General features: G+C 43.0%; 1 protein-coding gene across 2 annotated transcripts in view; it reads left to right on the top strand.

Moving 5' to 3' along the window:
• ASTN2 (astrotactin 2) overlaps positions 1-18,679 on the top strand; it is a 658,777-nt gene that overhangs the window by 387,990 nt on the left and 252,108 nt on the right. For both annotated transcript variants that reach the window (XM_081847443.1, XM_081847444.1), the window contains exon 11: positions 14,539-14,689. In XM_081847443.1, coding sequence (XP_081703569.1) covers positions 14,539-14,689 — 151 coding nt within the window. The remainder of the gene's footprint in view (positions 1-14,538; positions 14,690-18,679) is intronic.

Genomic DNA, 18,679 nt, shown 5'->3' with positions numbered 1-18,679 from the left:
ATGACCCTTGGGGTCCGAACTCTACAATTCAATGATTATACGACTAAACATGAGCAAGAACTTTCTGACAGTAAGATCTGTTTGACAATGAAATACTGTATTTTCCCGTGTATAAGACAATGCTTTTTGCACACACAAACATTAGGCAAAAATTGGGTGTCGCCTTAATACACGGATAGTGAATGCAGAGGGGGGGACGTGTGATTAATGGCACCAGCATGCAGGAGATTGGCAGTGGTGATTGGGTGGGTGATTGGTGGCTGCAATTGGCTGTAGCTGTGGCAATTGGGCAGGCGATTGGCAGCTGTGGCGAGGTGGGCAGGCGATTGGCTGCGGCAAGTGGGTGAGTGGGCTGTTGGTGGCGGTGAGCGGGCAGACAATTGGCGGCTGCAGCAAGGTGTGCGATTGGCAGTGGCTGTGACTAGCAATTGGCAGTGGCGGGCAGTCGGGTGAGCGATTGGCGGAAGTGACCTCCCTTAGCCCCCCCCCCAAAAGCTAAAGAACTTAATTTCTTAATTTGGAGTTTAAAAAAATAGGAGTCGTCTTATACATGGGGGCATCTTATACATGGAAAAATACGGTAGTCTCCCTTGGGAGGTTGTGGACTTCATTGGAGGTTTTTAAGCAGAGGTTGGGTGGTCATCTGTCCTGGATGCTTTAGTTGAGATTCCTGCATTGCAGGGGGCTGGACTAGATCCCTTCCAACTTTACAATTATATTATTCTAATATTCTTTTCTATAACTACAAGTAGTGAGTACCATTTACCCCCAGTCCTCTTAAACATCCCCCTGATTCACTCCTACCACCCTGCCTGGAGAACCATTATAAGGACTAAGCAGTCTGATTAATTCTAGGAATCGTCTTATGATGTGACTGAATGTGAGACTGGAGCTTTATTCCCTTTAATAGGGTCTTTATTTTAAAACACAAACACTTCATTTTCTCCCTAAATTGCAGCAGCAGCAACCACACTCAGAACAAGCTGTGTTTCAAGCTGAATCCCATTGTGCTAGCAGGAGCTGTCTTTCAGCTGGGTCGATGAACATTTTCCCTGCCTTTTATATACCTGTGTAGGTTTTCCTCTGAAGTTTCCCTGTATTCACCATATAGCACATTTAGGTCTCGTTCCACAGCGCCGTTCCTGGTCTTCTTTTGTATTCCTTTCCATGCCTCTGTAAAATGGGCAAAATGTAATATGCTTGTGTGTGTTGCAACAAATGCCCTTTTTTTGTACCAAGCTGCTTCCCGCTGTTGTCTTCTCAGTGCTGACAATGGGTTGCACATTTTATTTCTCTAGTACCTTTTGAAAGGGGCTCATGTATTCCAAGAGGGCCTTTCAACATTCCCCAGCTCGTAGGTGGGAGGGAGGGACCATCCCTTGTGTGTTATTACTGGCCTGTAGTGACTTAGAATAAGCCACAAAAGTACTGGAAAAGGGCACTGGGAGAGAGGTTTTGAAACACCAACAGGACAGAACTTAACACTGTCTGTTCCTCTTGCCAAGTTGCCTGTTGCTAACACACCAGTGGAGAGTGACTTCTGAGGCACAAGTTCTGTCTGATGTGTTTTGACAGATCTAATCAGGTGAGCATGGTGATGCCTCCTCTGTACCCACTCACCAGTGCCTACCTTTGTGAATTGCAGTTCAAACTGAATATCCTTCACAATTACTCTGTCATCTTGAAGCAGAGCCAGTGACTTTACCAAGGTTGATAAAGAAACAGAGAGGGAGAGACAGCATGCCAAGGAAGCTGCTGCAGAGCAGAATTCAGCTGTCTGGCACTGGCACCATCTCTAGTGGGCCTTGGGAGCCCAGGAACCCACATTTATTTTTATTTTTTTGTTGTGGGTGCCCAGCTCCCCCCCCCCCCCAGCTGCCTTAACTCTGGTGCTCCAGCATTGCTGCCTTAACTCTGGGGCTCCAACTGGGCTGGGATCTCCACATCCGCCACGGGGCTTCTGTTGGGACCCACTACAGCCACAGATGTGCTTCTGAGGTGTGTCCTGGCCACAGTGGGCCCCAACAAAAGACCTGTGGTGGACATGGAGGCCCCAGCCCAACACCACCTCTGTGCTGGAATGTGAGCATGCACCATGACACAACCTCATGATGGTGCGGCACGCATGCACTCGGCACTTACAGTCTGAGAACTAAGTCAGCACTGCTGCTATATATTGTGGTGCTGAAAAGAGTGGCAGATTTATTGTGACAGAATCTTTGGTGGATTGCAGCCCACTTCTTTAGACGAATGAACTGCTTTCTTTGGTACACAGATTGTGTTCACACACTAACACATCCAAAGGGGGGTGTAGGCAGCAGATCCAAAAGGCCATCAAATACAATGGTTAAACAGAGCTGGTTTGCAAGAACAGAAAGGAGCCTGTGCATTCAGACAGTCAAGGTTTGGCTCAGTGTGTTATGTGAACGAAGCCACAGTCTTCAGCATTTCCATGCAAAGCTCAGATGCATAAAGAAAAGCACAGTGATCACTCAGGATAGCAGTAATTGGCAATAACACACAGTCTTTGTAGCTTTGCTTTGATAATTAACAACTTGAATGGGAGAGCTCAGGTGATCAAGAAGAGCCAGTCATATTCCTGTTATTGCAATATATCACTGGCCAACTGCGCACGTGCGCTCTCTCTCGCGCGCTCTCTCTCGCGCGCTCTCTCTCTCTCTCTCTCTCTCTCTCTGTGTCTCTCTCTCTCTGTGTGTGTGTGTGTGTGTGTGTGTGTGTGTGTGAGAGAGAGAGAGAGAGAGAGAGAGAGAGAGAGAGAGACTGACTGGGCAAGGAATCAGTCAAAGCACCCATCTGCACTTATTTGCCTGCTGTGTGCTCTGCCAGTTGTGCTATCTGCCACTCTCCCTGTTCTGCCTTTTCCAGACCTGCTTTATTGCCTTCCCCTCAGTGTAATGGGCTATTGGTTTTCTGCCTGTGCTGCCAGGTGCTACATCTTCCTGAAACTCATCCTGCAAGGGTTTTCGTTCTGAGCACCTGTCAGGTATCTCTTCTCCTAACCATTTTATCTGGGTGTTGTTGTTGTTTTTAAGTTTTATTCCTCTTTCCTCTGAAAGGCACCAAGCAACAATTCCGCTGCTGTGCCAATAACTTGCTGTTGTTGCTGACTTCAGTAAAGCAGGCAAGCAGGAGACAGAATGTCATGTATTTTATTGTCCCATGACACAAAAGCAGTTGAACAAATTGTGGTGGGCAAAGAACAATTGCCGTATTTGTTATTGCTGTATGTCTTACAAATTTGTTTGTGCCGGCATCATGCATGGTACTGTATGAGACACAAAGCGACAATGGTTAATTTCGAAGGCCTTGTGGTTCACATCAGAGAGACTGGGGTGGGTATTCTGAGCCAGGTTCCTCCAGGTCCTGAATAGAAAGTGAGTGTATGTTTACAAGGAGTGGTAGATCTAGTAACTCATGATAGTTACTTAGGGAGCGGGGTGGGGTGGGGTATTGTTTTGTTATTTGTGTTTTTACTATTCATGCTTTTATCTTGTGAACTCTCCTGAGATCTTTTGACGAAGGGTGGTATATAAAACTAATAAATAATATTATTATTAATAATAGATCAATTAGGGGAGAACAGATGTCTGTCCCATTGGCTGGGGACCAGCCCTCTGTAAGTGGAATAAATAAAGCAAATGTTTACTATTGGATTAGACATGTGTACTGAAGTTAAAATGTACATGGTACTAGAGAGAGGTGATCAGCTTAGCAAGTATAATTGCAATAATAAAACAATATTAATAGGCTCAGAGAAATTGCTTAATAATGTTCCAGTTAGGATTCTTAACTATGCATCATCCCCAAATTGCAAATGAGCTTGCTGAGTTCACAGAGGAACTTACAAAAAGAGAGCGAGAGGGAGAGCTAACAGCACAAATGCATAGCTTGGTAAATGAGTTAATTAGTGTTCAATTACTAGACATTACTATCTATTACTAAATATTGCTGCTACCAATTAGATGTTGAATGGACCCATATTTTGCTGCAATTAATAATATAAATTTTATTAATAAATGCACAAATGTGTTTGGGTACCAAGTGAAACGTGTATCTGCAAATGTCTGGGTATGAAAACATAACCAGGGTTCATAGTTGTTGTGTTTAAATGTAGAAATTTCAGTGGAAAGCTTGGTTTTTAACACATTGAACCCTTTCAGGGTTCTCGGAAGTTGGATAGGACTGTGGTGAGAGAGAAGCATGGAAACTAACCCAGCTCAGATAGCCACACTGGTCCACAATTAAAGAAGCTTCACTATCCTTTTAGACAGTTTCTTAATTTGGCAAACTGGAATCAACAGGGTTTGTGCTAACTCTGGTCAGAATGGATAAACCATAGCTTATGGCATTTTCTCTGCCCCCACTTGCTGTTGCTATGCTGAATGGCTGAGGCTTGGATGGATATGGGATACAGATTTATGTGGATGCAATGAATACAGAGAAGTGCAAACAAGGGTATGCATTTAAATTATTACCCTTCTGCCCTCCCATCTGCTATCCTGGAGGGCTATCAGCACTTCAGGCCAGAGACAGTTTGGTTGGACTTGGTTTGAAGGAAAAGAGGAGGATCTTAGTGTAAAGTGCAGAGCAATAATTGTGAGGTGCCAGAACTGAAAGGATGACAAATAATACCCTTAATAAAATGTACTGCACTCTTATATTGAATGCAACAAATTTCTTATTCTCCCACAAGCATTCAGGAGAGACCACAGTGGTACCTCAGGTTAAGTACTTACGGTAGTTCATTTCGGAGGTCTGTACTTAACCTGAAGTACCACTTTAGCTAATGGGGCTTCCTGCTGCTGCCACGCTGCCGGAGCACAATTTCTGTTCTCATCCTGAAGCAAAGTTCTTAACCTGAAGCACTATTTCTGGGTTAGTGGAGTGTGTAACCTGAAGCGTATGTAACCTGAAGCGTATGTAACCCGAGATACCACTGTATATATTTCTTAACAGTTAAGGCTGATTCAAAAATGCATTAAGCACACATCATATTTGAATTGTGTCCACAGTTATTTTTAGTTGTTTGTCTCTTAAGTGTATGTGTGTGTGTGTATATATATATATATATATGTGCTTTCGTAGATTTTCACGGGTACAGGACACCAAAAACTCGTAGATTTTCACGGGTACAGGACACATATATATATATGTGCTTTCGTAGATTTTCACGGGTACAGGACACCAAAACCTGCATATATATATATATATATATATATATATATGCATATTAAGAGTTAGGTTTATCCCTACCCCCCATGTATTCTAAATAGATAAGCTGCTAAAAATACTCAGATTCTCAGTCTAAATATGCCATGTGGGATGTATATTGGATTTCCTGTTGCTTTGAAGTGGCACTTAGAGCTTTTCTGCATTGCAGTTTAAATGTATTTGTCTTCTTTTCAGCTGTTGTTTTTTTTTTGGGGGGGGGGAGTAATGATTAGCTTTTTAAAGAATTCTAAACACAACAGCACTCAACAAACTATATTTTGTTTCCAAGTCTTTCAGCAGTAACAAAATCTACAATGTGTTGCATTCAGTGATAGTGCTACTCAGAGCAGACCCATTGAAACTGATGGAATTAAGAAGGTCATTAATTTCAATGGGCCTGCTCTGAGTAGAACATTCTCTTATCTTTAAAGTAAAGATGGGTGGATCAGGCTATTTCTGGTCTCTGCCACTTTTGCAACTGTTCACCTAGAAACCCATCCTGTGAAGTTTCTAACTGTGGCATTAGGGAAGTTTGCTGCTGAAGTGCCAACCCTGTAAAGTAGCCTTGCAACCCACCATACGGTCTCTCGGATTGTCTGGGCTTGTAAATTTGCAATAGCATTATTAGCCATGTGAGCCACTACAGATCTTGTGGAAAGGAAATACACTTCTTACACTTGCTTCACCTGCCCTTGTCTGATTTCTCTGTCTTCTAGTTGCCCTCAATTCTTGGAGCCACTGCGTCAGTTAACCTCACTGACTTGATAGCAGTAGTTTATTGTCTTTAGCAAACTCCTAAGCAAGAGTTGTGAGTTTTATCACCCCACTGCAGGCTTTCTTTGAATGTGTGATCTTTTTTAAAAAATGTGTCACATGCTGTGAAATTGAACACACTGAGTAATTGCATCAGGCCTTTAAGACCTTTGCAGACATATAATTTACAGAGCTCTTGTACTGTTGGGAGTTTGTCATGTACATGCAAAGTCACATACTTTGTCTTAAACTTTTCACCAAATTCTTGGTTGCCAAGGAAACCAGCAAATATTGGCAGATGGAGAGAAATTCTTAGTTGCACCTGAAACCTGTCCTTGGCTTGCGTGGGTATGGAAACTCTGGGAGGAAAAAAAGGCTTTCTCTGTTTGCGGCTCTGGATAGACATTGCTAGTCAAAGTAGGAAGTATAAGGCTAGATAGACACAGTCCAACTTGGTATAAAACAACTTACATTGTCCCTGCAGTATGAGTAGCTTCCTTGATGTGTGCTGAATTGGACTTCATGTCCAATATTGTGTTTCCTGTGTATTTTGTGATGCAGTTGTTTGGAGTATGGGGTGTTAGGGGAGGGTAGTACCTTTGGTGGGGGACACATTGTGCTTCTTCTGGGGTAGTTTGTACACCTTTGGTCCACCTTGCACTCAGCTCTCACCTGTGGCTCCTAGAAACTGTCAGGATGCAACAGTGGCCAAACCTTAGAAAATGACTTTGACTGGGCAGCCAAACCTTCTAAAGGTATCTGATGGGTCTCAAACCCTTGGTGAGTTATGGACTTCCCCTGCATGCCAAGACAATTCTGGCAGATTGAACAAATCAGACCAATAATGAGTCCAAAGAACAAGAAGGTGGTTCCTACACGTACCTTAGAGTGAAGTGAAGGGCAGATGGAGTTCATCAACTCCGGAAGGTACCCCATCTAGGAGAAGAGAAGAAAAGGCCAAGGACTAAATCCTACACAGATCTGGAGTGGAGTCTGGAAGATGGTTGGCTTGCACCTTATGTACCTCCTTCCAGCACCTTTTGCAGCCAAGATGGTGCCAAACTTATTGTTCTGCTTTCCTTTGGACCACATCGGTGACACTGAGAGCGGGGTCTTTCTACCTGGGAAGCCCAAGACCTCCATACTCACAGCCCAGGCTTGCTGCCCAAAGAGGTAACTTCAGTGCTGCTAACATAGCAATTTGACATCACCTCTAGAGGCACACTCCATTGAGAGACTCTCTTGTCTCTCAAGATAGACAGATACCAACATGTTAGGAAACTGATTTGTTGAAGGCTTCCATAATTGTTCCTTGTGCGACTTCTTCTCACTTTGAACTTCAGTTCTCCCCACTTTGCCCTATCACACAAACTGCTTTGAAATCACCCATTAGTTTGAAAAGCAACATGCTGCATTTCTGGGTATCATATGAGGGTAGTAGGGGGTGGCATGCTTTTGAAAATAGTCAGATCCCTCTGCCTCCTCCCTTTGGAGGGAAGCACCTGGTTCCTGGACTGTCAGGGCATAAAATTTGCCCCTCACATGCACCCACCCATATCCACACCCCAAAATATTGCACTTTTCTTTGAATTTGAATTGTAAGTTGCCTTGAAACAAAATCCTGCCTGAAAGGCACAGGATCAATATACTAATAAAATGTGTCCACCCAAACCCGCCTTGGGCTCATGGGGTGAATTCTGCAGCCCTTTGGTTTCTGGTGTATGAGTTCCTCATACACTTTGCTATCTCCTATGTAACTGGAGCTGCCTTTCCCACTTCTCTCCAGTCAGTTTTCTTTCTCCTACTGCTGACTGAGATAAGGTTGGAGAAGCAGCTGGTGCAGTTCAAAGCCTTTTGAATTGTTGCACATTCCCTTTGTTGGCTCCTATGGCAATACCATATCTTAACTATTCCTCCTCATCCATCTTCTCCTTCCTTCCCACCCCCAAACCCCTCTCTCCTTACATCATACAGTTATGGAGAGAAGTTTAGTCATTTCAGGATCACTGCTTCTAAGGCATTACATCGTATCTGTGATACCTGGCTTAGAGAGTAATGGAAACATGGGTCTGGAAAGGGATCACTGCTCTCTTTTGTGGCAGCACCACATTGGATTGGATTGATCTTTATTACGGCCATTGGCCGTTACACGACAGTTTCCCATACCAACATATTATATTTAGACCTCCAGATTTAAAATCGCATAAACTTACAAAAGACAAACAGGAACCGAAGCAAAACAAAAACAAGGACGACCATCATACATTACAATAGATTTGTAACCTATACATCGCCCTCTGCTCATAAATTAATCACGGATATCAATGGTGATATCGCTTAAAACATAGATCATGGTTTAAAACAATGGTGATATCACCTAAAACATAGATCATGGTTTAAAGGGGTTATCCGAGCCACACAGGAGACCGTTTCTCTTCTTTAGGGATAGGACGCTGATCAAGAATCTGGCAACCATGAGTGATCTTAGGGGGTCATCGTCAATTAGTAGATATCTCAGCTGGGCTTCAATCGTATCATCGGCAGTTCCCTTAAGATATTGAGCAAGAAACTTGCTCCTAGCCAGTAAGTGAAGAGCACAGTCAAAAATTATGTGATGTAACGATTCCGGTGCCCCACAATTACAATCACATAAGAGCGATATCTGTCCATTGGAGAATCTATTTCTCAGCATGTTCGATGGGAAGGTGTTGAATCTTGCCTTTACAAAGGCATATCTATGAGCTGAGGAAGTTAAGGAATTCAAATAGTTTGGGAGCCTTAAGAGGGGTAATAAACCAAAATTTAGAGGTGAGCAGGTACCATTGCTCAAGACCATTTTCTGCTGTAAGTCCATCTCCTCTAGCTTACAGGTTACTGATCTTTTAGCTGGGACTATGTCCTGCTCTAGTAATTTGGATGGGGAGATTCCCATTGCCGTGATTTTCAGCTGTAAATTTTTTACCCATGGGCTCTGGAAATCATCTCTCCACATACATTGTATCAAGTACAAGTTTGGGAGATTGGGCAGCACCACATGTAAATGCATCCCTATGTATTAAGAGGAGGGAGGGAGAAATTTGATTCAGTTCACATTTAAAAGCAAACCTACCTTATTCAAGAATAATGCACAAAAATGCACTAGGAGAAACTACTTTGCAAAAATCTGTAAATTAGGCAAAATCACATGCAAATATGTATGTTAAGATAATTTGCACTAAAATGCTACTGAATTTTCATGGGGACTTTTTCTTTTCTTTTCCAAAAGAAGAATGTAAACTGTTGTAGAAATGTGGAGAACTAAATTTAAGATTGGAAAGATGAGAAACTGAAATGGATGGATTTACCCATCCCTGACTAAGAGTAGACTCCTACTCCATGCTTCTAGTTCAGGCATAGGTAAACTCCGACTCTCCAGATGTTTGGGACTACAATTCCCATCAACCCTAGCTAACAGGACCAGTGGTCAGGGATTATGGGAGTTGAAGTCCCAAACATCTGGAGGCCGGAGTTTGCCTGTGCCTGTTCTGGTTAATATAATCTCTGGGTATAGGGTAGTATATAAATTCAAAAAATAAAATTAAAATAAAGAGATGCCAGATTCAAACTCCTACTCAGCCATGAAGCTGATACCAGACTGAAGGCAAACAAATTGCTTTGACATAGGGTAAGCTGAGGCCTTTCCGTCCTGGCATTGGTAGGTACCCTCCTTCCAATAAAAAGTGGAACCACCTTACTTATAGGGCTACATTTTGTCTTGGAGCCTTGGATTCCTGTATCACTCAGATCTTGTTCTAAATTGGAATCTGTTGTCCCTATGGATCCTGCTGCCTGAGGTGGTCACCCCACATTGTGTCATGGCCTGCTCAGAAGGCTTCCAGTGTATCTTCCTGAGTGCCTCTGTTGGCCATTAGCAGAAAGCATGAATGGGGGCACTCATCTGGGGTTCCTGCTACCTACTTGGGCATACAGTTGATGGCTCTGGGATTTTGAGAACAGTATTTTTTCTGCATGTTCCCCTTACTCAGTACCTCAACAATTTGGCTTATCTGAGCATGGAACATCTGGGGCTGTATCCAACTAAGTTTTACTCAGACTGGACCCATTGAAATTAATGGACTTATGTCATATTCATTTCATTAATTTCAGTGGGCCTACTCTTGAGCAGAATTAGTATTGGATACAACCCTTCATCTATATTAGTACAGTGGTACCCCGGGTTACAGACGCTTCAGCTTACAGACACTTCAGGTTACAGACTCTGCTAACCCAGAAATAGTACCTCAGGTTAAGAACTTTGCTTCAGGATGAGAACAGAAATCACGGTGTGGCAGCACGGCAGTGGCAGGAGGCCCCATTAGCTAAAGTGGTACTTCAGGTTAAGAACAGTTTTGGGTTAAGAACAGACCTCCAGAACAAATTAAGTTCTTAACCCGAGGTACCACTGTATAGGTATCCAAACCAGAATTGAGCCAGAATGCTTAGAAGACTTGTTTTTTCTGAGAAGGTGACCAAGATTTTAGTATCTCTCATCCACCCTGCCCCTTAATTAAAAGATCAGTTTTGAAGAATTTTATCTGAATGTTTACATGCCTCTCCACTCTTTGTGAGAGGCAACTTGTGCATGTATCTGATTTGAATAATTCTTCAATTCATGCCATATCAGTGATTTTTTTACGCACGCACACACGCGCACGTGCACACACAGACACACGTTTTTCAGGAGCTACGCAATCGTAGTTGCAGTTAAGCATTTGTCATCAAATGTATTTCTTTTCTTAAAATAAACAGTGTAATATGTGATTTGTTTTCTGAAAAATAAGATTAAAATTAAAACCTCCTCCCTTTAAGCCTTGAATCTTTTACTTTTAAATGGGAGTGGGATTGTGGCAGTAGTCTGGGGGTCAATAATGAGAAGGGAGTATATGCATTTATTTGCTGTGCATGGGTTTATTTGCTTGTTGATGCTTTAACTGAGATTCTTGTGTTGCAGGGGGTTGGACTAGATGGTCCCTGTCAACTGTACAATTATACAATTCCATTATTCTGTGATTTTTTAATAGTTTCCTGATGCCAAACCCTCTAGATAACATACAATCAAGTTAGATAAAAATATTCAACAAAATCAATACAGCTTTTTAAAACAACAACAACAAAGAATAAGAAGGGGGAATGAATAGCAACTAAAGTCAGTAGGGGAGACAGTGGTCACGCCCACAGCGTACATTTGAAGAACTATTGTGTCACTTTTAACAGTCATGGCCTCCCCCAAAGAATCCTGGGGGGTGATTTGCAGTGTGTGTGTGTGTGTGTATTCTAACAACTCTAAGCACCCTTAGCAAACTGCAGTTCCCAGGAATATTTTGGGGAACTAATGACATTAGAGTGCTTTTAAATGTATGCTGTGAATATGTCCTCTGAATCCAAGCCACAGGACAGGCATACGAAACCAAAGAAGTTCTCCTGCCTGATTTCAAGTTTGTTGGAGGGACATTGTTGCAGGCACTTTTCAGATGCATGTCAGCCATAAAGGCTAGATAGTTTTATGTTTTAAAGCTATATAGCCAGGCTGTCCTTGTGTGTTTTTTGTTTGTTTGCTTGCTTGTTTGAGCAGTGATTCCTCAGATTCCTGCAGATATATACTCTCCCTACCTCCTTTCTATACCCCAATTTCCTTCCCTAGCTTCTGTATTCATTGTCTCACGTCCTCCAGACTGTTAGTATTTTCCCAGAAGGGTTCCAGTCCATACTGGAACTTTACATTTGCACATTTTAGATGGATGAATGGGCTGTACTTCCCTAGCTCGACAAATCCACATTTATTTATTTATTTATTTATTTATTTATTCATTCATTCATTCATTCATTCATTTTAGATTTGGGGAGTGACAGTGAAATGCATTGAAAAGTGTGAGATGAACAAATGATTAACAGAAAGATGTGTAAGCACCCCACAAGTAAGTTATGATGAATGCTCATTGTCATCTAACTTCCCTGCAAACAAATCAGAACAAATGTTCAGTAAAGACTTAATATAATCTAACATCCCTGCAAGCTTTGTGCAAGCAAATCAGGATGGATGCTGAATTAAATAGGTTAACTGAAGGGACCCTCTGTCTGCCTATTTATTCCAGTAGTGTGCTGACTCCCCGCCCCCCTTTTTCCTGTTTGTCTTCTGATGGATGGGTAAGTTATTGATTCATCCCCCTCATTGTGTGTCTGTGTGACACACAAATGGATATATATTTTAATAAGTAAATTTTTGATACACCCTGTTCACTGCTTCTGCCGCAGGCACAGTATTCCAGAAAAAAAGTGAAGTGTGTGTAGAATCACTCAAAACAAGCAGCCCTTTAGAAGATCCCTGGGGCATGGAATGTGGCAGAAAAAGGTCTGGTTTGTCTCCTTCATGCACATCAGTCTCTTCCCCATGTGCTCAGAGGCTTTGCCTGGAGAACCTGCCAGCCGTTTTCTCCAAAGCAACCTTTTGTTCTCAGCTTCCTCTGGGTATGGCAGTCAGCCCTCTCCTGTTTCATTGTCACCTGCTCTTGTCAGACCTTCATATTTAAATAATAATCCTTCTATCGTATCAAATGGTTCAATGGAAGAATCCTGCTTGATACATAACAGCCCTTTCTCTGTTTTCTTTCACTGTGGCAAAAGAAGGAGAATGCCAGCTTGTTCATCTCATTTGAACACTTGGTTTCCCTCTCGTCTGTTCTCACTCACTCATACTCTGACGAGGTTAATATTTAATACATCCAGCTGCTCAGTCGAGTCCACCAAGCCTTCTGCCTTAGTGGTTGCAGCACCAGTGACAGTTTTCACCTTGCTTGAAAAGGGTGACCCTACTTTACTTAGGAAAGTACTGTTTATGTATGCGACGACAGCAGCAAGAATACTGTTTGCCCAGGGATGGAAAGAAGAAAGAGCCCCATCAAAAGGAGAATGGATAATGAAGATGATGGACTGTGCAGAGATGGCAAGGCTGACTGGGAAGATCAGGGACCAAGAAAATAATAAATTTAATAGAGAATGGCATAACCTTGTAGAATATATTAAAGAACGCTGTAAAAATCTAAAAACGTTAGCAGGATTGACATAGCAGTTGTAATTTAAAATAACAAAGGATAAAAATGAAGTACAATAATTTGGATAAATGCAACTAGTTGCAGTTAAAAGGAAGACACATTTTGGAAGCCAAGAGAGGGGTGGAGGGAAGTCCGGGGGTTCAGGGAACCCCATAAAGGTACTCATATGGACTATGGTCTGTTTTAAAAATTGTGGTTTTTCTTCTTTTTGAAACTTTGAAAATACTTTTCTAAAAAAGGAAAAAGAAAACGGTGACCCTTTCTCTATCCAGCTGTTGCCACCAGACTCTGCCACTCTCTCAGTGTTATGCTAAGCCTTTAAAGTGCTAGACCATCATGGACCTGGTTATCTCAAAGGCCTCCTTCTCCCATATGGACTCTCCTGTATTTTAAGACACTTTTGGAGACTACGTGCATTTATATAAGCAAGCATGAGAGATAGGGCGATCTTAGTGGTTCCATCTGGAATACCTTCCTGATGGAGATTTGACAGGCTCCCTCTCTGCTGCCTTTTAGACAGAAACTGAAAGCCCACGCCCCTTTAAAGGTAGACTTTTAAATACAGTGTTACAGGTTTGGAGGGTCAGTCTGTGTGATCCTGGGTATTTGTTTAGAATCTAGTAGAAGAGGCTGCTGAACCAGTCAGACAAGTTTGATAATGGCATTACCTGGCCAGATAAGTACCATGATTTACATATCTAAGACACATAACTGGGCCTTTTCTTACCACACCTGGTTGAATGCCACTTCATTTTGGGATGGGGAATAAAAGGGCAAGTGTGTGTGTGTGTGTGTGTGTGTGTGTGTGTGTGTGTGTATACAGTATGTGAGTTTTTTGGGGGGTGGGTTGGCTTATGCTGGAATCTTGAGATCCCTGGAATCCTAATGGGAAAGCAAGATCTGCTGGGGCATTAATGTGGTGAGCCCCTCTATCCTATACTCAGGTGGATATATGTGTAAATAAAACCATGTATGCTAAAGACACCACAGTCTCCACTGACCTTCATTCCAAGGAAATAGAACCCTGGGTGAGCTGAGGCACTCCTGGAGTCTCTCTCCACTCAGATATTGGGGTGTATGCAACAAGATGATTTCTGAAACTGGTTTGTTTATTTGTGCTTGTTAAACTAGTGGGGCTATTCTTTCATTCAATTAAAACAGCACCAAAGCAGCACATGGAAACTAGATTAGCATGTTGAGAGGGAATTGCTAGTCTAAAACTCAATCACTCTATTTTTGTTTGTGCAGGGAATTGAGGCCCCATGTGTAGTTGTGGATTAACTTGATAGTTTATCACCTCTGAAAGAAAAGCCTCTTGTGCTCTTTGTATCTGGCAGCAATACAAAGAACAGAAAAAGAACAAAAAAACCCCCACCCTCCTCATATAAGTAGCTTTAATTTCATCCCCTTTAGCTTCACCAGTGGGCACGCTGAGCTAGTTTTAACAGCACCTTTCTCCTCCAAGGGAAGAAGCAATGCTGTCAACCTATTTCGAAACCATCAATGACCTTCTCTCCTCCTTCGGGCCAGTTCGAGACTGCTCGCGCAACAATGGTGGCTGCACCCGAAACTTCAAGTGTGTGTCAGACCGCAAAGTGGATTCGACGGGCTGTGTGGTATGTACACCTCTGAATTCCTCAGAAAGCGAAACAGCATATGAGGCTAGGGGATGGGGGAAATGATTTGGTTAATACTGGGGTTCAGATCCTACCTAGGGTTCAGCTAGGCGATGGTATCCTGAACACGCATTGTATGCTAAGGTTGCTTGTCCAACTTAGGGAGTGTCCAACTTAGGCAGTAGCATCCTGCACTCTCATTTGGGCACTGGGTTAAAGGTCCCACTTAAGGTTCAGCTTGGTAGTAGAATATTAATTCTCTAATTTGGCGACTGGGAGTGCAAAGGTGACCTGGTAAAAATGGGGAGATGTACATCCTCAGCACAACTGCTATGGGTAAAAAGGTAAAGGGACACCTGACCATTAGGTCCAGTCGTGGCCGACTCTGGGGTTGTGGCACTCATCTCGCTTTATTGGCTGAGGGAGCCAGCGTAAAGCTTCCGGGTCATGTGGCCAGCATGACTAAGCTGCTTCTGGAGAACCAGAGCAGCGCACGGAAACACTGTTTACCTTCCCGCCGGAATGGTACCTATTTATCTATGTGCACTTTGACATGCTTTCGAACTGCTAGGTTGGCAGGAGCAGGGACCGAGCAACGGGAGCTCACCCCATCTCAGGGATTCGAACCACCAACCTTCTGATCGGCAAGTCCTAGGCTCTGTGGTTTAACCCACAGCGCAAGTGTAATTAATTAAATGTTAAAGCTTCCAACAGAAAGTGCTTATTGGTATCCTGGCTTCATCACTTTTTCGACATGATTTAAGCATCACTGTGCACAAATTCAAAGAGTTTCTTTTCTCCAGGTCCTTGCAAATCTCCTTCTTCCTCAAAAAGATTCCTGCATTGCAGGAATTTTTGGACTAGATGACCCTCAGAGTCCCTTCCAACTCTTCAGTGCCATTATTTTTTCTCTTCCCTCCTCCCTGCAACAAGCAAAGTGTTGGAAACATCAGACTGATCTGGATTTGGTTACTGATTATATTTATGTCACTGATAATGTACAAAGTTCCTTAAATCAAACAGCTTTATTTTTTCAGTGACTGTTTCTCCCATTTTCCTTCCTCCCCAATTTGTCTGACACTTTACCCTACAATCTGTGCCTTTCAGATATTGTCATCTGGATGGAGAGAGAGGGGTGACGACTGTACTGGACCACCTTTATAAGTCAATATGACACTAGAAGGGATTCATGGAATCCTAGAGTTGGAAAAGGTCCTGAGAGTCATCTAGTTCTAGTCCAATCCCTGCAATGTAGGAATCTGGGGCTCACAACTACAACCCTGAGATTAAGAGGCTCATGCTCTACCAACTGAGCTACCCCAGTCGGAAGAAACTGATAATAAATGGCAGCCCCACCTCCCTATTTACATTGTGTGAGGTGCTGATAGCGGGAATTGAAATCCATGTCACCAAGCAGGGATAGGAGTCCTCCCTCCCCTATCCTCCCTCAAAATAGCTGCATCTGTACTGAAAGGGATGCAGACTTCATGAGCCATTTGTGTGTGAAAAAGAGTTTGCAAGCAAAAACACCTACACATCCACACACACAAAAAAGTATTAGAAAAGGTGTGTATGTATATATTGAGGTGTGTATTTTTCCTCCAGTTCTCTCTGTTTTCAATTGTTATCTCTGAAGAGCAAACACTTTCACAGATTTGATGCCTTCTCAGCATTTGGTAGAATGATGCAGCCTGAAGTCACAGAAGTCTACGTTTGCCATTCTCTTTTCATTCCTTCAGCCCTCTCTCTTCCATTTTGAAATATTTTTTGAGGTGGGATAGGGAATCAGATGAGGCCAATCCTTTCAGGGGAGAAACACCCATACAGTTTGCCTCTGTTGCCATGGAAAGGTCTCTCCTGTACCACTTGCTTGGGTGTGCCTTTTCTTCTTCTCAGTCTGTGCCCTGGCCTGTGGTGATCCCACTCCTGGTATTCAACACTAATTGCATACATAACAATAGTAAAAAAGTTGTATTCCCTCTGGCTTCAGTGCAGTTTCTGTGCAATTGATATCATACCTCCAGACATGTTTTTCTTCCAAGCAAAATTTCTCACTTTCTCTTTGCACCCAGCCTGTCACATCATTATTTTCAAACTCACTCTATCTTTTTGTGTGTGAGAGCGAGAGAGCACATCTTCAAGATGCTGCCTGTGATTTGGCTGAAGCTGGGAGTAACAACAAAGTGCATCTGACTGTCTGTCTCTCCTCCTACTTCCAGCATCTCTCTCTTTCTCTATAGAGCTTGGGCTGCCATATGGTCAGTGCTATACCTGTCTCACTCTTCTTTGCTAACTTGTTATTTTTTCTTTCTTTAAAAAATCTCTACCTCAGTGCTAGACAAAAGTTATTTAAATATGTAGATTCAATTTTATTTCAACCCTTCGTGTAGCAAGTCCCTCACTTACACAGGAAGAAATTTGGGGGAAGTAGGGTGGGGAGGAAGCATGGGAAATGAGTGGCTGGCTAAGCAGAAATCCTCCAAGGCAGAAATAGCCAACGTGGTGCCCTCCATATGTGGCTGGACTGTAACTCCCACCGTCAACTGTGACTGCTAGCCATGCTGGATGGGGCTGATGGGGGTTGTAGTCCAACAACACCTGGAGGGCACCATATTGGCTACCCCAGCAGGAAGGGGCAAAACTCTCCAACATCACTGAAGACAAATGGCTATTTTTAATGGGAAGCAAATGAGTGGAGAGGCATTTAATGTCTGGCATCTTTCAACTATGTTCTGAAGTGAAGCTGCATTCCTGAATTCCTACCACCTAGTCCTCTGGCATGTGTAGATCCAGACCCAGGCCTTGGGTTTCATAGTAAAGGTAAAGGTAAAAGTACCCCTGACCATTAAGTCCAGTCGTGGACGACTCTGGGGTTGTGCGCTCATCTCGGTCTATAGGCCAAGGGAACTGGCGTTTGTCCGCAGACAGCTTCTGGGTCATGTGGCCAGCATTACTAAGCTGCTTCTGGCGAACCAGAGCAGCTCACGGAAACGCCATTTACCTTCCCGCCAGAGTGGTACCTATTTATCTACTTGCACTTTTTGGCATTCTTTCAAATTGCTAGGTTGGCAGGAGCAGGGACCGAGCAACAGGAGCTCACCCCATTGTGGGGATTCGAACCACTGACCTTCTGATCAGCAAGCCCTTGGGTTTCATAGAATAGCTACTAATTATTAGTTCTCATTGATAGAATCTAGAATGTGAAAGTTCTTTTTTCCTACACAGTCATCCACATCTGTTTCCTGTGTTCAGACTGAAAGTGTCAATCTTATGTAGCCAGTATAGCACTATCCTTACACATGAAGGAGACATCAGTAGGCCTGTGGGTGGGGAAATCCACAGTTTGCAAAAAAAATACACACACACAAACACTATTTAGAGGAGGGGGTATGAAAGTGGGGAAGTTCTGGGGGGGGGGGAATGCAGCACAGTGAGCTGTTTTCTGTAGCCCAGATTGTCTGCTGATGGGGGGGGGTTGCATGTGTATTTTATGGAACAGCCACATCCAGAGCATATATTTCAAACACTATCATACCATCTTAACAGTCGTGGGGAATTTTTGGGAACTGTAGTTTGTTTAGGGTGCTAAAAATTGTGGCTCTGTTAGGTCAGCATCCTCAACAAGCTACAGTTCCCAGAATTCTGAATGAGTGATAAAGTGGTATAATGCTGCTTTAAATGTATGCTGTGGATATGATCAGAGTGTCTAGGATTTGATCAGTCTTTGTATCCTTACAAGAGTTATTTTAAACCAGCTAACGGGTTCAAATGTTTACAGTGGTCTTCCAAATATAGTATAAATTTCTCCTATTCTTTATTAAAGTTTTGGTCTTCCTGATTTCTGATTTTCCTGGTCATTTTTGCCATTTCTGCATAGTCCAGCAATTTGTTCTGCCATTCCACTCTGGTAGGGACCTTGTCATCTTTCCAGCTCTGGGCTATCAGCATCCTAGCGGCTATCATTGCGTACATGAATAGTGTTTTCTGCTC

Source organism: Podarcis erhardii (assembly GCF_964252035.2).
Source record: "Podarcis erhardii genome assembly, chromosome: Z".
NCBI classification, from domain to species: domain Eukaryota; kingdom Metazoa; phylum Chordata; class Lepidosauria; order Squamata; family Lacertidae; genus Podarcis; species Podarcis erhardii.
This window is presented reverse-complemented; position numbering and strand designations above follow the sequence as displayed.